The following is a 23,443-nucleotide window of genomic DNA, read 5'->3' as shown; positions in this document are numbered from 1 at the left end:
ACTGCTGACAGAAGGAAGCCAAGGGCCTGGACTGGAGTGGAAATCACCTCCCCAGACAACATCACTGACCTTAGCTTAGGAAGGGGATGTGAATGGGGTCATGATCTCCCTGACATGGTCAGTTAGAGGAAAAGTGAAAGTGTCACTCAGTCATGTCGGACTCTTCACAACCCCATGGACTGTAGGCCCCTAGGGCCCTCTGTCCATGGGATTCTCTAGGCGAGAATACTGGAGTGAGTTGCCGTTTCCTTCTCCAGGGGCTCTCCCAGACCCGGGAGTCAAACCTGGGTTTCCCCGCATGGCAGGCAGATTCTTTACTGCCGAAGCCACAGGGAAGCCCTCAGAGGGGTGACAGATAAAAGAGAGATCCATGAAGGGGCCTGGAGCATCTCTGGAGTGAGGACAGTCAGGTCATCCGCCCCGCACTCCGATCCTGAGCAGGATCCCAGAATGTCAGGGCTGGCGGGAACCTCGAAAACCTGGTCATCTACAGGTAAGCAAACCGGGGCCGAGAAAGAAGGGATTTTTATCCTGTGAGCTCAGACACCCTGCACGCCCTTCAGCCTCAAGTGCTGTTTACCTCCCCTTCCTCTACCCAGGCTATGGCTCAGATGGTAAACAATCCACCTGCAATGCGAGAGACCCAGGTTCGATCCATGCATCGAGAAGATCCCCTGCAGAAGAAAATGGCAACCCACTCCAGTATTCTTGCCTAGAGCATCCCATGGACGGAGGACCCCAGTGGGCTACAGTCCACGGGGGTCGTTAAGAGTCAGACACGACTGAGCGACTGACACTGACCAGGCTGAACCTCTCCAACTCCAGGAGGGCGGGGTGCGCGCAGGATATGGTCTGCAAGAGCCGCCCTCACGGAAGCTGGGCCACGTTGGCTATGGCCCAACACTGTGGGGCCAGGCCAGGGAGTTGCCGCCTCCACCGCAGACACCCCACGCAGGCCGGCCCTTGGGCTCGCCGGTTGGCGGGCTGCGGGAGGCACGCGGGAACACAAGAACCTCCTGGATGGACAGCAAGGGAATCCACTGAGCCCGTCGAAGGCCGCCCCAAGGCCTGCGAGCAGGGCCCCACCCCTTCGCCAGAGGCAGCTTCCCATTGGCCGGAGCAGGAACCCGCCCCTCCCCCGCTCCCCCGCGAGCAATCCCAGCACCCACCCCCATTGGCCGGCCCGGAGGCCCCACCCCTTGGTGTGAGCCCTAAAACTGCCCCGGGGTTCTCCAAAACAGCCCACTCTAGTGAGGGGCGGAGACTTCCCACACCACCGCCGACCCCCGGAGAACAGGAACCAGATCACGTGCACTCATCGAGTCCAGCGTATTTACTGAGCAATGATGCGGCCAAGGTTTCGCCACCGTCATAGTTCTTAAGGGCCTTTAACACCAGAACCCCAACTTCTGCTTTATGAATGAGGCACCTGAGACCCAGAGCTGGAGTCTGGGGTCAAACCAGGTTCCATCCTTCCAGGTCACGCAGCCTCCATTGATTCATTTTAGTGTAAAGTAAGGTCCTTTGAACACCTATTGAGCGCCATGCAAACTCGCAGGGCCTAGCCTGGAGCCTGGAACACTGAGTGCTTTGGAAGAAGGGGGAGCACCAGTGCATAGTGATTGCTCCTTCGGTCTGAGTCTCTGTATTTACATAGGGCATTAAGCATTAAAAAGGCCTAGAAGCTCTGAGCCCTGAGGCATCCCCAAGGAAACACCTGAGACTAGCTCTGCAGCTGAGGGTTAAGCTCTCATCAGCTACACTAGCACCACATCCTGTCTGCACACTTGCTGACAGCCCAGTCCTGACTGTGGGGCCTCTGGCAAGGGATGGAGGATGCAAGAACAGACAAACAGAATCTATGGCAGGCCTGGCTGAGCTGTCATTGACGTGTACACTCTGCCCCAGAAATGACAGCAGTGTTTCCATCTGCTCCCTCTCTGCTGAGGACTTTAGGAGAGGTAGGGAGAGTCAGAGGCGGGCAACAGAAGTGGCACAGCCAGGGACCCAGGCACCTGGAGGCAGGCTTGAACACTGGATGATCCACACAGTGCCAGACAGATAAGACAACAATCAGAACAGCTGAGGACCCGACTGCAGCTTTGAAATCAGCCAAACCAAGGGCTGGTCTCTAGGTAGCACCCAAAGTGGTATGATGTAAGAGGCACAAGAAGCTAGCTGCCATCAGGACATCTCCTTGAGGCCCGATGCTCTTGTCCAAACTGCCCGTCTGAACCTCTTTGCTTTGGTAAGAGTTTTGTTCCACTGAGATACTGATGGCTCCTGCAGGATATGGCCCAAAGGGAGTCTCATCTCACTCTGCACCTGAAGGATCTTCCACGCGCTCCGGAAAATAAAGGTCCTTCTTGAGTGATTCTGAGTGGAAAAAGACCTGGAGATGAAGGGGGCCCTGAAGGTGAAAGGAAGGTCAAAAATAGGCTTCCTATCCTTCCGTTGCCGCCAAATCTATTATGACCGTGACCACTCTAAGGTGGAGGAGGATGCACTTGGGTCATAACCACCTTTGACAGATAAGGAACGTGAGGCTGGTGGTGGCTAAAAGATTCACCTAGATCTCCTGGCCTAACTCTGCCATGAGCCCCAAGTTCTAGAAGACACTCCATCCTTTAACATGACAAGTCAGGCCTGGCAATCCCACAGTCCACTCTGGCTCACCAGTCTCACTCTGAGTAGGACCTTCCCCTAGGAGAAGGACTTCCTGGGCCCATGGTGCACCTGACCCCCACCCCCCACCCCCCAGGTGGGGTCCATGGAGCATGCATGCACACCCATGAATACTGAGACCCTGGGGGAAATGTCATCCACTCCAGGCTTCAGTTCCCCCCCAATCTCAGCTGATTACCAGAGTTAATCATGGATGCGAACACCCACTGAGGAAAGAACAGGAAATACTGGGAATCACTCTGGGCCAAGCACACACTTCTAGGAAGATAACTGGTTTCCAGGGCAGCAGCTGAGGCACCACCATCAGCCGGCATCCCCAGGCTGGTCTGGACAGCGCCTCTGCCATTCCCACACAAGGAGGCGGCAGGGTAATTCCTGTCCCTCAGGAGATCTTGGTCCCCTTTACAACCACACATAATACTTACAAAAGCACTTAGAAAAACTATATATAAAAAAAAAAGAAGTTTCAAAATAATAGTAACAAATTCAAATTTCTAGCACCTATTCTTCAGGCTTTCTGTCCACTCTGCTGTTTCTCTTGTTGATGGAGAAACCCCAGGCCCTCAATGTGCCTATCACCCTGGCTCTCTTGTCCATCCATGCTACTGGTCAAAGGCCCCCACTGAAGCGCGGACTCCCCTAAGCCTTAATGGAGCCGTTATAAGTCAGGAATGTAGAAAAGGCAGCAAAAAGTGACAAACTTAGGGAACTGAAGCATCTGGTCACCCCATACAGTCTGTCATCATAAAAGCCACGGCTTCCCATTTGAATAAAAGGGGGATAAAAGTCTCCCCAGAGCCATCCAAGAAGGAACCAGCGTCAGGCACGAGTGGAAAAGCTCCGCAGGGGCGGGGGAAGAGAAGGTCCTGCCCAGGATGTCCGCCTGCCTGGTCAGCCCTCCTCCGAGTGGCTGGGCCGGGGCCGCGGCGGGCTCCCCAGGAGCGCGGGGGACCCGGGACAGGGCGGGCCCACCTGGCCCCGGGCGTGCGTCTGCATGTGCACCGCCAGGTGGTGGTTGCGGTTGAAGGCCCGGCCGCACTGGGTACACCGGTAGGGCCGCTCGCCGGTGTGGATGCGCTGGTGCCGGAAGAGGTCGGAGGGCCGGCGGAAGGCCTTGCCGCAGTAGGGGCAGGCGGGCCAGCCCTGGCTGTTGCCCGTGTGCAGGCGCTGGTGCAGCAGCAGGCTCTTCCGCTGCTGGAAGAAGCGCAGGCACTCGCTGCAGTGGTACACCTTGGCGGCCGCTGGCCTCCGCCCCACAAAAGGCCGCCGGCTCTCGCGCTCCTCGGGGAGCCAGCGGATGACTGGGCCGGGCACCACCACCTCCCCTGGCTCCAATGTCGAGTGCGCGTCCCCCCACCCGGTGGGCGAGCCGCCCCGGGCCTCCCGGTGCTCCTCTTCCACATGGCTCCGCTGATGAATGGTCAGGTTGATCTTCAGGCGGAAGCTCTGGCCGCAGTCAGGGCAGGGGAAGGCCCGCTCTCGCCGACGCGGGAGGACGCGGGGCGGCTGGGCCCCGGCCCCCGTGGGCCGGGGGTCCCCTGCCCGTGCCCGGGGGATGCCCCCCGCGTGAAGCCGGCCAGAACCCCCGGTCCTGCTCCTGGGCCCTTTGGGGATTCCACACGCGGCCCGGCTCGGGGACGCCCCGGGGAAGGGCGGCTCCAGCGTCATCTCGTCCTCGGATGGTGCTTCCGTCTTGATGACCACAGCGCCGCCCCCTAGCAAATGGAGTCTGCGTTGATTTCGCGGCGGGCCACACCCAGCCCCCCACCGGGCCCCCTGACACCGAAGCCGGGCTCCAGACACACCAGCCCGGCCCACACCGCCTTCCCTGAGCCCCTGCTCCAGAATGCTCGTGCCTGGGGCAGGGAAACCACGCTGCAAAACCAGGAGCCGGGGCCAGGGGTCAGACCAGAAGACACAGATGGGTGGAAAATGAAGAGGACACAAAGGCCCTTATCCTCAACCCTGAGACACTCTGGCCTCGCAGGACCCTCCAAAGTTCTGAGGACTTTAGCTCTGATCTATGACAACGAGTCCTGCAGGCCCTCACGGCCCCCAGACTGTAAGAGCCTTCATGCCTGGAGCTAGCGGGTGACTCGGCCGGCCCAGAGCTACTGGGCCACATGACAAATCCACACCAAGCGTCCACCACCTGCCCCGCCCCATGCTCTCAGGTGACAGAAAGCAGGCACGAGGCCTGGGCTTCCCAGTTGGGCCTCAGTGTGGGTCCCACCTGACTCTGAGGTGGGACTGAGGCAGCAATGGGTGGTCTCAGCACCAGCTCGCAGGGGTCCCCATGGCCGGGGAGGCAGGCCCTGGCCTCAGTCCTGCCTGGAACCCTGCGTTCACCCACATCCTCCAACTGCTACTCCTCTGGCTTCCTCTGGAGCCAGCCCCCAACCACACTCTTCTCTGACTGCCCCCCCACCCCCAGACCAGCATCCACCAGCCTTAGCTGCCAGACCACACAGTCGGCTCCACAGTGACAGCGAACCTGGACCCCTGCTTATGAGAACGAAAACCTCCACCCTCAACGGGCAACTTCCAGGGTTCAGGACAGGAGTGATTTCCATTGTCACTGAAGCCTGAGTTTAAACCACAAGCTGGGAGGCCACTGAGGATGAGAGCTGTTAACTGGTGAGCCCCCAGGTAACACCCAACAGCAAGACTGTGGGTTCTCTGCTCAGGGCTCACCTAGGAGTCCTCACAGATAACTCATGGCAGAACCTCATTTCTACTTTAGAAATGACCCTCTGTTTTTAACTTACTCCTCCAGCTACAGAATCTGTAAGAGCCTAAGAATCATCTAAACTTTGAGGTAAGAAACCTTGTTGCACTGAATAGGCTGCCACGGTATCCTCGGGCTTAGGAGCTAGTGAGGGTCTCAGGCCCTCTTCTTTGAAGAGGCAAGGCTCCCAGGTCTCTTCATCTGAAGCCACCCACAACCCCAAGGGATACCCAGATCACGCATGTGCCTCCCCCAAAGCTGGAACCAGGGTGGAATGGGGGCAGGCTGGATCCCTTTCTATTGGGCCAGAATAGGTAATAATCACTTTACTTTTTCCTGCTTATCAGAGTGTAAGGCCGGTTTACTGAATACGCACAGACTCTCAGCAGGAAGAACTAATTTCAGTCACAGGCCACCACACTCAAACTGTAAGACGTGAGAGGCGGTGCGGCTGGGCTGTGTCACAGGGCGGCCGTGAGGCGGCCTCTGCCACCAGACCGCCCCCTGGCAGCTCATGGCTTGTCTGCAAGCAGCACCTTCCCAGCCAGAGCAGATAGTGATGGGGAAGAACTGGACCACAGGTGACTGGGTCCTCAACGCCCCAGGAAGTAATACTTGGGGGTGAGGGGGGTGCCCTCGGGAGGAAAGCCCTCCCCAAGTCAATCATGCAAGCCCGCCCCCACTCCCAGAGGGCCCCCGAGGTCTCCCGAGGCTCCGCTGAGGCCATGGGGCCTCCTCCCTTCACTCACCCGGCCCCAAGCTGGGCAGGATGTCCCTGGGAGGGCAGGTTGATGACTCTCCATCTGAAGAGTCTTCCTCTTGTTTAACTGAAGACAAAATGCTGATGCCAGCTGGGGGCCCTGTGAGAGAGAGTCCCATGAAGGCCTTTCCCAGCAGCTGGCCCCGGAAGGAGACACAGCCATCCCCCAGCAGGCCCAGGACGTGCTCCAGGTTCCGGGCCCAGGAAGAGGAAGCGCCACGTTCTGTCCCGAGGGTAGCGGGTCCCCACCTCCAGCCCCCCAACCTCTGCCTCAGAGGTGAAAAGAGCACAGCGGAGGCCATGCCCCCAACTCCTATGCAGGTGGTGCTAACAACTGGCCCTAAGCTTCGGGACGTAACCCTGACGGGCCTCCAAAGGACAGAAGGTTTGGGGAGGCCTGAGGGCCCAGCGCCAGAGCAGGGACAATAAGAAGGTCTAGTCCTCTGACGCCCTGGCTGGGAAGGACGGACACAGGGAATTGGGGGGAGTGTGTCACCCATATTCAGGGGAACCCATAGCCAGTGGGGAAGATGCACAGAAGTAAACGGACAGAAAGCACCCCCGGGACTGAATGGGCAGGCTGGCAGGTGTGGGGACGCCAAGTTAGCAAAAGAGCAGTCTGGAGACAGAAAACAAGGCTCCGGGTTATCTGCTAAATGCTCTCTGGATCATAATCCATTTTTGTGACAGGACAGGCAAGAATGTTCCCTTAAACAAAAGCACAGAGCACTGGGAGGGGTGACTGGAGCCAGAGCCCTCAGAGGCCTTCCGAAAGAGGACACTCAGAGGGACACACGCGCTGGCACCGTGCCAGACACACAGCCGTGCCGCTCCGCTGACGTGACGGTCCTCACACCCTGAAGGGGCCCACGCCCCGCTCCTGCGCCCTTCTTCACTCTAGCCAAATTGGTGTATCTGGCCCCCAGCATACCTGAGGAGCCCATACCTTTGCTCAGACTGTTCTCCTGCTGAAAATACCCTATGTTCCCAGCAAAATGCACCTCTAAGGCCTGTCTCGGGGCCGTTCCCTGGGAAGCCTGTCCGCGCAGAGCAGCCGGCTGGCCCCCCACCGTCTCTCCCGCCGTCGAGCTGCAGCGCTTCTCAGGCCGCCTGTCAGGTCCTGTTGGCATGGCTGCCCAGCGGCCCTCACTCACCAGTGCCCGTTTCCGGCGGGGTCACCCTTGTTTCCCAGTCTCGCTGGTGCTCCAGGGCCTGATCTTCTTTTGGCTCCGCCCGGGCAGGGCTGACCGGGCCGGGGATCTGCTCTGGGTACGGAGGAAGGCCTGGGGAATGCAAATCAGTGATTCTAAGGGCGACACAGAGGCCTCCCAGGATGCTGGGGAGTGGCTAACTGCAGTCACCTGGCGCATCAGGTCAGCCACAGGGTATGACAATGAAGTGAACCTCACTGATGGTCTAGTAACTAGATTCCAGGCTAAAGAGAAAAAGAAATGGTACATATAGCATGTGAAGTTATCCGACAGGACCATGACACACAGGACCAAAGATCTGGCTTCTTTTAGGGAGTCCTGGCTCGAGACAGTTTGACAGCAATTCCCAATCCCAAGTCCTCCAGCGGGCTGCTGTATACAGATGCCCTGGGGAGCACCCCCAAGATTCCCATCAGTTAGCTCTGCGTGGGCCTAGGAAGTATGCATTTTTTAAAAAAGCTTCTGAGGGGAAGAGACATGAATATTTCACAGAATGAAAAATTAAAATGGCCCATAAACAAATAAAACTACACCGGTACCACAGCCAGACAGACACTACAAGAAAATTACAGACCGATATTCTTTACGAACATTGATGCAAAAACCCTTAACAAAATGCTAGCAACCTGAATTGGACAGCACAGTAAAAAGATTAAATAGCATAACCAAGTGGGAATTTATTCCTGGAATGCAAGGATGGTTCAACATGTGAAACTAGACCAATGGAATACACCACACTGAGAATGATGGGGAGAAAAATAAAAAACACATGATTATCTCAGTTAAAGCAGGAAAAGCATCTGACAAAATTCAATACCTTTTCATGAAAAAAAATTAAGAACAGAAGGAAACTACCTCCATATAATAAAAGCCTTAATAAGGTAGAAATTCAAACAATATGCTATGACACAGATGAACCTTGATGATGTTATGCTAAGTGAAATAAGCCAGTTACACAAGGACAAATACTCTATGATTCCACTTACATGAAGTACTTACTTAGAGAACTCAAATTCATAGGGACAGAAAGGAGAATTCTGGTTGCCAGGGGCTGAGACAGGGAGAGAGTTATTGTTTGATGGAACAGAATTCCAGTTTGACGAGATGAAAGGAGTAAGAGATAAATGTTGGTGATGGCTGCACATGTGGATGCATCTAGTATCACTGAACTGTACACTTGGAGTTAATATGGTCAATCTTATGTTATACGTATTTGATTAAAGTAAGAAAAAAATAAAGTGCTGATACACAGTACAATATAGATGAACCTTGAAAACATTATGTTAACTGAAAGAAGACAGACGTGGAAGATCATGTATTATATGATTCTATTTATATGAAATGTCCAGAATCAGCAAATCTAGAGAGTCAGAAAGCAGGTTTGTTGTTGCTAGGACTAGGGGGCTTGGAAGGGGTTCAGGTGATAGCTGAAAGATACAGGGTTTGTTTCTGAGGTGACAAAAAAGGTTATAAAATTGACTGTGGCTGCACTTATCTATGAATATTCTAGAAACCACCGAAAGTGAAAGTGAAAGGGGCTTTCCTCATAGCTCAGTTGGTAAAGAATCCACCTGCAATGCAGGAGACCCCAGTTTGATTCCTGGGTCAGGAAGATCCACTGGAGAAGGGATGGGCTACCCACGTTAGTCTTCTTGGGTTTCCCGAGTGGCTCAGATGGTAAAGAATCCACCTGCAATGCTGGATACCTGGGTTTAATACCTGGGTTGGGGAGATCCCCTGGAGAAGGGAAAGGCTACCCACTCCAATATTCTGGCCTGGAGAATTTGAGTCAGACGCGACTTTCACTTTCACTGAACTGTATGCTTTAAAATGGGTGAACTGTATAGTCTGTGAATTATTTCTAAAAAATCTATTTTTTTAAACTACACTGAAATATTCCATACCTATCACACAGACTAAAATCCTACAAGTCTGACCACATTCCCTAGTGGCAAGGCTGTGGGGAAAGAGGCCCTCTTTCACAACACTGATGGGAATGTAAATGATACAACATCTTATGTGTCTGAATGCCATTGAAGTTACATCAAAATGACCTAAAGGTCAACTTGAAGGGGTTCCCAACAGCCAAGAATGGGACAATGTAAGCATGAAAATAATGGTTGCAAAGGACTACATGTATAAAATATTCACCTACAAAGTTATAATAATAAAAAAAGGAAGAAAGAAAAGCCCAAGTATTGGTCACCTTTGGAGGCTTCTAAGGAAGCAACTCTTCATTCCAAAAATTAATGAAAAGAAATATTTAAGCAACTAATCTGCCTTTTCTGTACAGACGATATTTCAAGGTAATCAAAAGAGCTGGTTAGGGAAATTATTCTTTATAAAAGAATTTCAGCTACTAGGTGCCAATGCCCACATGCTTAGTCGTGTCTGACTCTCTGTGACCCCCTGGAATGCAGTCTACTTGGCTCCTCTGTCCATGGAATTTTCCAGGCAAGGATGCCGAAGTGGGTTGCCATTTCCTCCTTCAGGGTATCTTCCTGATGTAGGGATTGAACTTGCATCTCTTGTACCTCCTGCATTGGCAGGTGGATTCTTTACCACTGCACCACCTACGAAGCCCTCAGTTCAGTCGCTCAGTCGTGTACGATTCTTTGCGACCCCATGGACTGCAGCATGCCAGGGAACCTAACAGGGAATTAGGTGCCAAAGTAATAGCCAAATTTCACCATTTTACAACCCCTAATTCAGTAATGAATCCAGGCAAGTCTTCAATGGCCATTGAACTCATTAGGTGAAAAGTTGATGGGGAATTTTATAATAGGAGGATAAAGCTGATAATCACAAAAAGAAAGGCAACCAAGTAAGACCTGAAACTATAAGACTCCTAGTAGAAAACATAGGCAGTAAGCTCCTTGACATCAATTTTGGCAAAGACTTTTTTTGGATTCAATATAAACAAAGGAACATCAAACTAAATATAAACAAATATAAACAAGGGGAAATACATCAAACTAAAAAGCTTCTACACAGAAAGGGAACCATCAACAAAATGAAAATGCAACCTACTGAATGAAACTATTTGCAAATCATTTACCTGATAAGGGGTTAAGATCCAAAATACATAAAGAACTCACACAACTCAATAGCCAAAAAAAATTCAATTAACATTTGAAGATCTGAGTATCTGAATAGACATTTTTCCAAAGAAGATGTACAGATGGGCAGCAGGCACATGAAAAGATGCTAAACATCACTAACCATCAGGGAAATGCAAATCAAAACCACAATGAGACACCTTACATGTCAGAATAGCTATTTTCAAAAAGACAAGAAATGACAAGGATGTGGAGAAAAGGAAAACTTTGCACTCTGTTGGTGGGAATGTAAAATGTTTCAGCCACAAGGGAAAACAGTATAGGGGTTCCTCGAAAAATTAAACATAGAACTACCATAAGATCCAGCAATGTAGGTTTTTTTCCAAAGAAAACAAAAACATTAACTTAAAAAGATCACTGCACACTGCGGCATTATTTACAATAGCTGAAATATGAAAATAACTTGAGGGTACCGATAGATGAATGGATAAAGAAAATGTGGTGTGTGTATGTGTGTGTGTGTCTATGTATATATATACACATATAAATATAATGGAATATTATTCAGCCATAAAAAAGAATGAAATCTTGTCATCTGCAACAAACTTTAGGGTATTTTGCTAAGTGAAATAAGTCAGACAGAGAAAGTGATCTCACTCATACATGGAATCTATTAAAAACAAACAAAGATGGAATAGGAAATGGTAACCTACTCCAGTATTCTTGCCTGGAAAATCCCACAGACAGAGGAGCTTGGCAAACTACAGTCCATGGGGTCGCAGAGTCAGCCACAACTGAGCACGTCAGCACATACCATGATCTAAAATGGTTGTTTCCTTTTGTATTCCTACCAGAAGAGTTTGGGACTTCCAATTCTTGCATATCCTTGCCAATATGTTTAGTCTTTTAAAATTTTTGACCTTTTTAATAAATGTATAGCAGTAGGAAAAAAACCAAAAAACCAACAAAGAGGGGCTTCCCTAGTGGTCCAGTGGTCAAGAATCTGCCTGCCAATGCAGGAGACACGGAGACACACGGGATGGATCCCTAATCCAGGAAGATCCCACATGCCACAGAGCAACTAAGCCCCTGCATCACAACTACTGAGGCAGCACTCTAGAGCCTGTGAGCTACAACTACCAAGCCCACCTGCCCCAACCCCTGCACCCAAGCACCCTAGAGCTGTGCCCCATGATAAGAGAAACCACTGCATTGAGAAGCCCACGCACTGAAACTAGAGAGCAGCCCCTTCTTGCTGCAACTAGAGAAAGCATGCATGCAGGAACAAAGACCCAGCGAAGTCAAAAATAAATAACTAAATCTTTAAACAACAAACAAAAACAAGATCACAGATACAGAGAACAGATTGGGGGTTACCAGAGGTGAGGGGTACGGGGTAGGTAGAACGGGTGAAAGCAGCCAGAGTGTGGCCTACCCCGAGATAAGGGGCCTGCGCTCCTTCCTGGCCTCGCAGTGTGGGAAGGGCAGGAGGGCAGGGACACACGTGGACTGTTCCCAGCCCCGGCCACACCCCCACTCACCAGCGCCTGGCCTGCGGAGGCACGCTTCCTCTCTCTCATTCCCTTCCTCTCGGCCCCACGGGCCTTCAGGACAAGGCTCCTCTCCCCTCTCCATCCGGGTGAGGATGTCCGGCTTGGAGATGGCATAATCTGCGTGCAGAGTAGAGAGAGAGCTGGGTCAAGACTGGACACCCGCCACCCAGGTGCCCAGAGACACAGCGACACCTGGAGGAACAGAAGCCAAAGCTGCGACAGAGCCTGCAGGAGGCCCACCTGTGGACAGGGGCCCAGAGCATCATCTAGACAGCCTTACCCAGGGAGACCAGCATCTCGTAGTTGCCCCTCATCACGTGCTTGTATAGCTCCTTCTGCCACTCGTCCAGTTTGCCCCACTCAAGCTCAGAGAAATACACGGCCACGTCATCAAAGGTCACGGGCACCTGGAACCACAGGGTCATGCAGGCTCACCCCACGCCAACAGGCAGGGGCCGCGGGCTGTCCCACCCCCGGTGCCCAGGGCTCACCTTGGGGGCCTCGCCCTTGCTGCCGGGGGGCAGCCGCAGAATCCAGAAGTTCCTGTTCCTCAGCAGGTTCTCCACGTTCTCCAGCCGCCTCTGCAGCAGCCCGTACTCCTGGAGCAGGGTCCCCAGCATGGCCCACTTGCCCTCCAGCTGGTTCCCAAACTCCACGGCCGTCTTCTCACAGTCGGCCAGCTTCTTCTCGGCCGTCCCTGCCCGCCCCTCCAGAGTCAGCAGGCGGGTCAGGCAGGAATCCACCTTTTTTTCCAAGGCCTGGATGGCGGCCACCACGGTCCACAGTGTGATCTCCGTGGAGTAGAGGTAGGAGTTCTTCTCAGCGGCCAGCTGGGGTGATGGAGAAGGAGTCGAAGGCCTTTCATCCCCTGTTGGCCTGTCCCTCTCTGGAGCCTGTCCAGCAAAAGCAAGGGGAGATATGATCACAATTATCCAGTGAGATGTCCATCTCAAAGAGAAACCTCAGGAAGGCACCTGCCCAGGTGAAGCCCCACCTGGGATCCTGAGGACCCAGCAGGAAGCGGAGGGGGGGGGGGGATATCCATCCTCAAGGACAGGCTGGACCAGGGTGTTGGCAAGTGGGAATCAAGAGGAAAAGCATCTGTCACCTCGCACAGGTGACTTCCCTTCCTGGTCTCGATCTCCTCCTCTCACACTCAGAAGCTCGGTGGCACTGGTACTACTCACCAGCTGGCTGAGCTCTGCAAAGTTTATTATGCATTTCAACTCCAACCCCACATCTGTAAAATGGGGGTAATAATAATACCTACATGATGGGATTGTGAGAATTAATGATACTGTCTTAGTAAAAAGCAATTAACATGATGCTCAATGTGGCAAACACTCAATAAACGTGAGCCCTGTGTTGTTGAAAACGAGGAGGATGTTGAGCTGACGCTGGGTCCAACTCAGGGGTGCAGTAAGTCGTTCATATGGCCTTTCCGCTCCACCCTGTTCATTACATTGTCCTTCAATGTCTTGGGGGCTTCCCTGATAGTTCAGTTGGTAAAGAATCTGCCTACAATGCAGGAGACCCCGGTTCGATTCCTGGGTTGGGAAGATCCGCTGGAGGAGGGCATGGCAACCCACTCCAGTCTTCTTGGGCTTCCCTTGTGGCTCTGCTGGTAAAGAATCGGCCCACAGCACGGGAGACTCGAGTTTGGTCCCTGGGTTGAGAAGATCCCCTGAAGAGGGGAACGGCTACCTACCAACTCAATGAACATGAGTTTGAGTAAGCTCCAGGAGTTGGTGATGGACAGGGAAGCCTGGCGTGCTGCAGTCCATGGGGTCGCAGAGAGTCAGACACGACTGAGCAACTGAACTGAACTCATTGTCTTAGAAACGAGCTTCTGAAGTGCCTCAGCTGACCTCGGGGCCTGATGACCAGGCCTCAGCCCCAGTTCGTCTCACTAAAAGCCTTGCTGGGCAGAGAGACCACTTCACTCCTTCACTGTACTCATCCCCATGGTCAGATCACCATCAAGTCCTATCTGTGCAACTTATAAAACTATCTCAAGTCCATCCTTTTCTCTCCTACTCTGCCACAACTAGTCCAAGCCCCAGTCACCTTTCCCTAGAACCGTTGCTACTCTGCCCGGTTGGCTTCCCCAGTTCACCCTTCTTCCCCCGCAATCCATTTCCCACAGGGTGACCAGTAATCTTTTAAATACACAGACTAGAGCATTTTAGTTCCCTGACTGATAGCTTCCCAGTGTACCCAGAATAAAATCTAAATGTCTTATCATATCCCAGCCTACCTCCTTGACCTTATATCCTCCTGGGTATTAACTACAGGCCAGCTCCCCTAACCTCCTGGGATCCTTAGGATGTACCTGGCTCTCTCCTCCCCCTTTGCCTGAGAGCTTCCCTCACGCCTCTTTACGCCTGGCTCCCTCTTCTGTAAGACTCCAGCTTAAACACTGCCTCACAGAGACCTTCACCAACTGACACATCTCAACTAGGCCCCCTGCTAGCCCTTCCTTCACAGCACTGATAATCTATGATCGCGCCGTGTTACGGCTTGTGTTGTTCCCCATGAGGACATAAGATCCATGGGACATCAGCTCCATGAAGGTATGGATTATTCACCGTTGTATTCCCAGCTTTGAAAACTGCCTCTTTCATAGCAGATGCTCAGTAAATGCCCACTGAATGAGTGAATGACTACACAATTAAACACATTCATTCAATAACAATGACTAAACACCTATCAACAGCAAAGGTACAATGGGGATGCAGAAAAAAACTATGTGGTTCTTCCTTGTGCTGGAGAAAAGTTATGTACATAGACAGTCAAATTAACAGTGTGATACCAGGGGCTAATGACAGTTGAGGGCAAGTCTATCCTGTTGGGCAAATGTTTTGGGGATCTCAGGTGCTGCAAGAGAGCAGAAGACAGGCAGATGAGAAGGGCCAGGAGAAGTGCTGAGAAAGTGGTCCTGGGCTAAGTGGGAGCTGAAGATGACACCTGTAGCCCCAGGGAAAGGACTTGCTGGGGGCTTCCCCCAGGGAGCAGGGCTGTAAGTCCCAGGAACCTCCATCCTCTTTTTTGCCCTTGCACTCAGAGAGCCCTTAAACACACACACACACCAAACTCACCAAAGAGGAAAGAAAAAGAAAGTGAAAGTGAAGTCGCTCAGTTTTCACTGACTCTTTGTAACCCCATGGACTGTAGCCTACCACGCTTCTCCATCCATGGGATTTTCCAGGCCAGAGTACTAGAGTGGGTTGCCATTTCCTTCTCCAGAAGATCTTCCTGACCCAGGGAGGATTGAACCCAAGTCTCCCACATTGCAGGCAGACGCTTTACTGTCTGAGCCACTAGGGAAGTCCTCCTTAAGGAAGGGAAAGTTCCCCCTTAAAAAGTATCCAAAATAATCAGTATCTAGAAAAACCAAGGCTTCAAAAACCTTGTTAAGATGTATTAATAATGACAGATATGCATTGATGGCGCAGTGGTAAAGAACCCGCCTGCCAACACAGGAGACCGAAGAGAGGCCGGTGGGATCCCTGCATCAGGAAGACCCCTGGAGAAGGAAATGTCAACCCACTCCAGTATTCTTGCCTGGAGAACCCCATGGACAGAGGAGCCTGGTGGGCTACAGTCCACGGGGTCAGGAAGAGTCCCACACGACTGAGAGACTCAGCACGTGTGCACGGCGGATTGAGCTCTTCACAAACGTTTTTCTACTATGACCAAAAAAAAAAAACAAATAAAACAAACAAACAAAAAACGCCAAAAGGTTCTTTTCTCCCAACTGGACACACTGTATATTATCAGCCAACATTCCAGTATCTGCTAATCTTTTATAAACCACAACAAAAAACAAAAACACCCGCCTACAAGCCCTGCAGCAAACAGCACTCAACACCTTCTCTTTGCTGTCAGCGCACGTGTGCACCAGAAAGGGGACCCAACTCCGGGTGGGTATCAGGCTCTGGCCTCGGCTCGGTGGGCAACTCTGGGCGCGTTCCCCCCCACTAGCCTCAGACAGAACCGATGGAACCGGGGTGCCTGTCCACCCCCCCACCGCCCCACCCCCCGGCCTGTCTCCGGGCCGCCGGGCCTCCAGTGAGACAATGGACGGGAGGAGACCGCCACTCGGTTCCAAGACGAGGGCTTGTCATCTTAAGTGTGACCGCAAAGTCCGGCGGCTCTCCCGACGTCGGGGCCGCCCCACCCGCCGCTCATGGCCTGGCGTTTGGGCCGCCCAAGGCGCGGCCGGGACGAGGGCAGCCGGGCGGCCCGAGCGGGCCGGACGCGCGGGCGCGGGGCGGAGGCGGCGGAGAGGAGGCCGAGCCACGAGCCGCTCGGGGCGCCGCCCGGCCGAGACCCTCGCGGGCCCACGCGGCGGCCCGGGGCGGCTGGGCGTCCGCGCGTGGGGCGCTTACCGGGGCGGGCGCCGCTTCGGCCATGGCTGCCCGCGTCCCTCGCTCCGCGGCTCTCCTCCCGGGGGCCGGCGCGGCGCGGCGGCGGCGGCGGAGGCGGAGCGGAGCCGCCCAGCCTCGGAGCTCCTGCCGGGGCGGCCGCGAGCTGCGTCCGAGACACGTGCCCCGCCGGCCCTTTAAACAAGAGCTGCGCTCGCGGCCGGGCCGGAGGCCACGCGCAGCGCCCCCTGCAGCCCGAAGGACCGCACGCCCGCGGCCTTCGGTGCCCACCCGCCCCGGGCGGCCGCGGGGTCCCGCCGGGCTGCCCGCCCTCTCCTGGGCCGCGGGAGTCGACGCCGGGGCCGCACGCGCCGCGGGGCCCACCGGCCAGGCTTCTGTCGGGCGGAGCCGATCCTCGGGCCCAGGCCGGGCGGGGTGCTTGGGGGTGGGGGGTGGATTCCAGCCAGTAAGCTAACAAAGGAAACGCGCTGGAAACTTCGAGGCTTGGGGTAAGACGCTCAGTCATCGCCGGGTGACCTCAATTGTGTATGCACTTGATCTGCCGTTTTAACACCTCTAATGGACCCCAAATAACTGTTAGTTTGGGTATACATTTTGCGCGGGGACAGCCAAGGTGGAGTGGGAGGGATCGATAAGTATTTTTAAACTTTTATTAGTTTTCCGGAATAAAGAGAAGGATCTCAAGAAAACTGCATTTCGTTGAACAAACCAACCCTGCCTCCTTCGTTCCCTTTGGGGATCCAGGGTTTCCTCCGCCTTCCCCGGGGCCCGCCTTCCCAGCAGGTACCGGCTCGAAGGCCCTCTCTGCCACACCCAGTTGCCACTCGCCTGTCAGCTACCAGCTGGGGGTCCTCTGGATGTAGAGGACTAAATCCACCACTAACTCAGGCCCTGAGGCATTTGGAATAAACGACTCAATCTGGGACCTGTTTTCCTCTCATCTGCAACCCACAGAGCCTTACTCTGGAAAACCACTTAATCACCTAATGTAAACTCAAACGGGCTTCCCAGGTGGCTCAGTGGGAAAGAATCCGCCTGCAAGGCAGGAGAACAGGGTTCCATCCCTGGGTCGGGAAGATCCCCTGGAGGAGGGAATGGCAACGGCAATCCGCTCCGGTATTCTTGCCCCGAAAAGCCCATGGACAGAGGAGCCTGGTGGGTTACAGTCCGTGGGGTTGCAAAGAGTGGAACACGACTGAGCCGGCGCTCATGTGCATACACCTAGAGTAAAATATGCTTTACTTCCCTGGTGGTCCAGTGGCTAAGACTCCACCCTGCCAATGCAGAGGGTGTGGGTTCGATTTCTGCTTGGGGACCTAAGGTGCAGGGCAGCCAGAAAATATGTATATATATGTATATACTGTATACATGTATATATGTATACACATAAAAATATATGTATATGCTGTATACAGTTTAAGCTTTACTTTCTATCTTTTCTGCAATTCGCAATAATCTCACTCTGTCCAACAAGCCTGGAAACTCTTCCAGGTTTGGAACAGTTAGAAATTAGTCTGCAGTTTAGTTTCTTTATGTTTTCTTTCTTTTTTTTCTCTTGGGAGGGAGGGAGAAAATGATTAGCCCATATATCTTGATCCAAGCAAAAGTTAACATAGTTAACGTAATTAACATAGAGGTCAGTTAACATAGTTTGTGTGTTAGTTGCTTAGTCGTGTCCAACTCTTTGCAACCCCAGAGACCGCAGCCCACCAGGTCCCTCTGTCCATGGGATTCTCCAGGCAAGAACACTGGAGTGGGTAAGAACGCAAAAAGAATTGATACCTTCCTCAGGTCAGGTGCACCCCTAGAATCTGGGACAAGGTTAGGAAGTATTACTTTAAGTAACAAAGTATATATGGTATTGTTCATCCTGGGAATCCTTGTTGAAGTAACCTGATCTAAGACAGTTTGCAAACAAAAGTGTACCCCTCAGTTCTCAGCAGGGGTCAGGCAGACCAATGTATTAAGAACTACAAATTTCTTATAATTTTATAAGTTGTGATCTCATAAAATAAGAGTTAATGTCCAAGGCAAACAGAAAGAGTCTGGAAAATGGATGGGAGAGGAAGAAGATGTTAGAATTTCACAGGCTTTGCTCCGGGAAGAGTGCTCTCATTTTTGACAGGTGGTCAGAGTTTTTCAGAAAAGAGTTTCTGTAAGTCAGTATTCAAGTTTTAGTGTCCTGATCTCCTGGAGTGCTTATTAAAATACAGATTGCTGGACACGGGTCTCAGAATTTCCAGGTCTGAGGCTGGAGTCGGTGGGGCGGAGGCATACAAAATTTTGTTTCTGTTTGCCACGAGGTGTTGATTCTGCTGGTTGAGTGATCACACTGCCCTGCCCATTAGCTCCCAAAGCTGCCTCCCATTCCCAGGCTCTGATTTTATAAATATATTAAACAAAAAATACAAAACCTTGACACCATCATGTGGTTTCCTGAGCAGACCAGCCGGGATGTCAGGCCAGGTGTCGCTCTAATATAAATTAAGATGACATGCATCCTTAGTTATTAATCTTTCTCTTGTGGATTTTCTCTTTTCTGGAGCAGGTCTCCAGGGCCTGAGTACCTCTGGGAGAGCTGACAATGCTGGATTTCCACAGTAGAGACACAGACCCTGGAGGGACGGGGTGACCCCACCCGGGTGCAGGCCACTCTAGCACAGTCGACCATCAGCCTCTGCGGCGGAAGGTGGGCTTGTCAGAGGTTGAGGGCCACTCAAACACCACCTAGGGTCATGTAGGGTGAGGGAAGGGTCAAGGTACTCTAAGCCAGTGACCCCACCCCTGCATCCTCGGCCAGGAGATGGGGAAGAGGATTCCCACGCCTCCCTACCTTTAGATTAGGAAGTGGACACCCCCTCTAAAGTAGCAAGATGGGAGGTATTAGAGGGAGACCAGAAGGATAACCAAATCCCCTTGCTCCACAAAGCCCTCCCTTGTTGAGACAGCACTGGGCTCCCTGTTCGGTGAACTCCTGTTAGACCTATTCACTCAGCGGACGTCTGGTGAGCACCTCCATGCCAAGCCTCCAAGCTCAGAGCTGTGGAATCCGGACACGATTGACACCCGGTCCCTGCCTTCAAACAGCATCACCTCCTGTTGACTCTACCTCCGTGATCTTGTCCACCGCTCTCTTCCAGCTGCAGCTACACACAATCAGACCTTCATCGGCTCTTGCTGGTCTCACTCAAAAACCTCTCACATATCCCCCGTGCGCCCCCGCCCTCAACAAAAACAAAAGCTCTTATTAGGGTAATCGTCCCAATTCACAACTGGATACAGATCACCCTTTTGCTCAAAACTCTCAGCTCCCCATTACTAACTCAGTAAAATCCAAACTCCCTAGTCTGATCCCAACCTCTTTTTCCAACTACGTCCCCCACTACTCCCCTCCTCCCACCCCAACCTCAGCCGAGTCAAATGAATTGGTGTTTATTGGTACACACCCCATAATGTCGTTTGGTCATGTCGCTCCTTTTTAGAATGTACTTCAACTTATCCTTAAAGGTCCAGCTCAAAAGGCATCTCTCATAATGCCATTCCCAGTGTCCCACAGCTGAATGTAATTGTTCTCCGAATTCTTACAGACTTTAGCTTCACTTAGGACATATAGTTTTCAATCTTCTATTAGATATCCCTGACAACCTGTAAACCCAAGAACAAAGTCCCAGTTTTATTAACCTTTTACCCTTCCTCTGCAGACTTTGCACATGGAGGAGACTTGGATATTCACGAGTGAACAAAATCTAAGGCTGTGCAAAGTACAGTACACGAGGAGGGCAGATTTCCACCCCAGTGTTCACAGCAGCAGTTTACAATAGCCAAGACACGGAAGCAACCTAAGTGCCCATCAACAGGTGAATGGAAAAAAGATGTGGTCCACATACACAGCGGAGTACTAGTCAGTCATTAAAAAAGTGGCATTTTGCCAGTTGTGACAACGTGGATGGGCTTGGTGGGTATTATGCTAAGTGAAGTAAGTCGGCTACAGAAAGACACTCTATGATATCACCTATATGTGGATCACTTATATGTGGAATCTTAAAAATACAACATACTAGTTATATTCACTCACAAAGAACAAACTAATGGTTACCAACAGGGAGAAGGAAGCAGGGAGGAGCAACATAGGAGCAGGGGACTGAGAGGTACAAACTATTATGCACAAAAGAAGCTACAAGGGTATATTGTACAGGGCAGGGAATATAGCCCATATTTTCAATAACTATAAATAGAGTATCACCTTTAAAAATTGTGAATCACTATAGTGTACACCTGTAACTTACATATTGTATATCAACTATACTTCACTATTTTAGTGTTCTTTTTTAAAAATAACTTTCTCATCTTTTTATTTGACTGCTACAGTACATGGTATTCTTTTTTTTTTTTTTTTTTAGTGTTTTATTCATCTGGCTGCACCAGCTCTGTTGCGGCATTCAGGATCTTTAATCTTCGTTGTGGCATGTGAACTTAGTTGCAGCATGTGGGATTTAGTTCCCTGACCAGGAATCAAACCCAGGCCCCTTGTTTTGGGAGCATGGAGTCTTAGCCACTGGACCGCCAGGGATATCATATACTTCAATTAAAAAAAAAAAATTTAAGGAAACAGATTTTGATAGAACATAAATTCAACCAGGGCAAAGATTGTTGTTTTCTATACTGCCTTAACCCAAGTATTTAAAACAGTGCCTCAATAACAGGTGCTCGACATGTATTTGCTGAACAAAAGAAATGAACAAGGGAAGCTTTCACAAAAGTGGGTCTACAAACTGAGTGAAAGTGTCAAGTCGCTCAGTCATGTCCAACTCATTGGGACTCCGTGAGCTATACAGTCCATGGAATTCTCCAGGCCCGAATACCGGAGTGGGTAGCCTTTCCCTTACTCCAGGGGATCTTCCCAACCCAGGGATCGAACCCAGGTCTCCTGCATTGCAGGCAGGTTCTTTAGCAGCTGAGCCACAAGGGAATGGTTATCGAATACCTGACTCACAGAGAAGGGCATTCCCAGGAGAGGCAACACATGAGCTGAATGTGGTCGTGGGGAAGTATGACTTACTGATTAAATGAAGGACTCCCACTGCGGCAGCAGCATAGAGAATTTAGTATGAAAGGTGAAGAAACCCAAGCAGGATAGGCGGTCTAAGTCTTGAGCTCTACACTTAAAAGCTTGCCCTAAGGCTCTGAGGAAAGGCCATGTCCAATTTATGTTCCAGGACAATAACTCTGGTAGCAAAAAGGATGTGATTAGGGATAGGAAATCAATTAGGTTACTGAATGAAAAGCTAGGTGGATGACAATGAGGATCTTATCTGCAGGAACAGCAAGATACTACCGATTAGCCGCTGGTGTTCGGCATTTCATTCCTCACCATGTGTTGATTTCAAGCTAACTTGATCATCCTTGTCCTTCAGGCAGCTGCACTGCCTGTTACCTTCTCATCACCCAACAGAGCAGGCTTTCAATGAAGGACAGCTAAAGCAGGCAAGATTTTTTTGTATCACTGGCAAACAGGACATTCTGTGAGCCGAGCATGTCCCGGAGATCCTGTGAAAAGGCAGATTCTGATGCAGTGAGGCTCAGAGTCTGCAATTCTACCGGGCTCCCAGGGGAGGCCGATGCTGCCGGTGCGGAGGCCACGCTTTGGGTAACAAGGACTTAGAATCCAACTCAGACACAAGGTCCTTAATCGTGGTCCACCAGAAGCAACAGAGCTGTGGTCAAGTGTGTGGGCTCTGAGGCAAGACGGCCTGGTTCACAGCCAGCTCTGCTTCTACATCACCTCTCGGGTCTCTCATCTCACGTGGAAAATGGGGTAATAACCATACCCACCACGTAGGGTCTTGTGAGGAAGTTCATTTTGACGTGAAGAACTTAAAACAGTTGTTGTTCAGTCACTTGGTCCTGTCCAACTCTTTGCAACCCCATTGACTGCAACACACCAGGCTCCTCTGTCTTCCACTACCTCCTGGAGTTTGCTCAAACTCATGTCCACTGAGTCAATGATGCCATCCGACCATCTCATCCTGTTGCCCCCTTCTCTTCCTGTCCTCAATCTTTCCCAGCATCAGGGTCTTTTCCAGTGAAAACACTGGGCTTCCCCTATGGCTCAATGGGTAAAGAATCTGCCTGCAATTTAAGAAATACAGGAGACACAGGTTTGATCCCTGGATTGGGAAGATGCCCTGGAGGAGGAAATGGCAACCCACTCCAGCATTCTTGCCACTGTTACACTAGTTCGATAGATTGATACAATCACTTCCCTTCCTCAAGAAGAACCTGACTTTGCTGGAGAAACAGGACTCTATCTCGTATTTTGCTTTTCTCCCTACGATGCAAGGCAAAGGCCGGTCACATTAAAGCACTCCTGGGATGGGATAACGGGGTGTCTCTAATGCAAAAGGTCGCAGGGAGGAGGCTGGAGAAGGGATTCAGGAGATTCTCCAGAGGTTTCCTGCACATGGTGAAGCTGAGCACCTCTCAGGGCCTTGCCCTATGACAATGTCCCTCCCCATTCTGTTTCCACACCAAGATTATCCCTTACCTTACAGAGACCAAGCTCATTTCTATTTAATCTGTCCCTTTTGAACCCCACATCCCTCTCACTATCCTCACAGGCAACCATAAAGCCTGTATAGAACTTTTCACTTGTGTGTTCTTATGAAATGATTTGATGCTGTGGACAGAGGAGCCTGGTGGGCTATAGCCCATGGGGTTGCCAAGAGTCGGACCCGACAGAGCAACTCACACACGTACACATGCATTTTTAATTTACAGAAATGGTATTGTTATAGATCACATTCAATTTCTTAAACATCCCCCACCAGCACCAAGTATTTAAGATGGACCCACACGGCTCCGTGGACACCTATGCCAACACTCCTGCCTCCCATGACTCCTCATGTACCACCGCGTTTCACCTGCCCTCCCTATCGCCCACCTCCCAACGACTCAGACACTCAGCCTGTCTGCAGTCCTCGACCACCACAGGTACTGGCGAGCATCCCCTGCGTGCCCTCCTCTCTGCTGCCCGGGTTCAAGGAAGGTGCAGGCCAGGCT

General features: G+C 51.7%; 1 protein-coding gene across 1 annotated transcript; it reads right to left on the bottom strand.

Moving 5' to 3' along the window:
• Nucleotides 1-1,318: 1,318 nt before the first annotated feature.
• ZNF783 (zinc finger protein 783) lies at nucleotides 1,319-16,558 on the bottom strand. The gene is made up of 7 exons (XM_043872793.1): nucleotides 16,388-16,558; nucleotides 12,488-12,889; nucleotides 12,277-12,403; nucleotides 11,985-12,113; nucleotides 7,328-7,456; nucleotides 6,163-6,273; nucleotides 1,319-4,400 (listed from the first exon to the last, which is right to left on the bottom strand). Exons 1-7 carry the CDS (start codon nucleotides 16,409-16,411, stop codon nucleotides 3,577-3,579), a joined length of 1,746 nt encoding a protein of 581 aa, XP_043728728.1. The 5' UTR covers nucleotides 16,412-16,558; the 3' UTR covers nucleotides 1,319-3,576.
• Nucleotides 16,559-23,443: the final 6,885 nt, after the last annotated feature.

The sequence above is a fragment of the Cervus elaphus genome, chromosome 18 (assembly GCF_910594005.1).
Source record: "Cervus elaphus chromosome 18, mCerEla1.1, whole genome shotgun sequence".
NCBI classification, from domain to species: Eukaryota; Metazoa; Chordata; class Mammalia; order Artiodactyla; family Cervidae; genus Cervus; species Cervus elaphus.
This window is presented reverse-complemented; position numbering and strand designations above follow the sequence as displayed.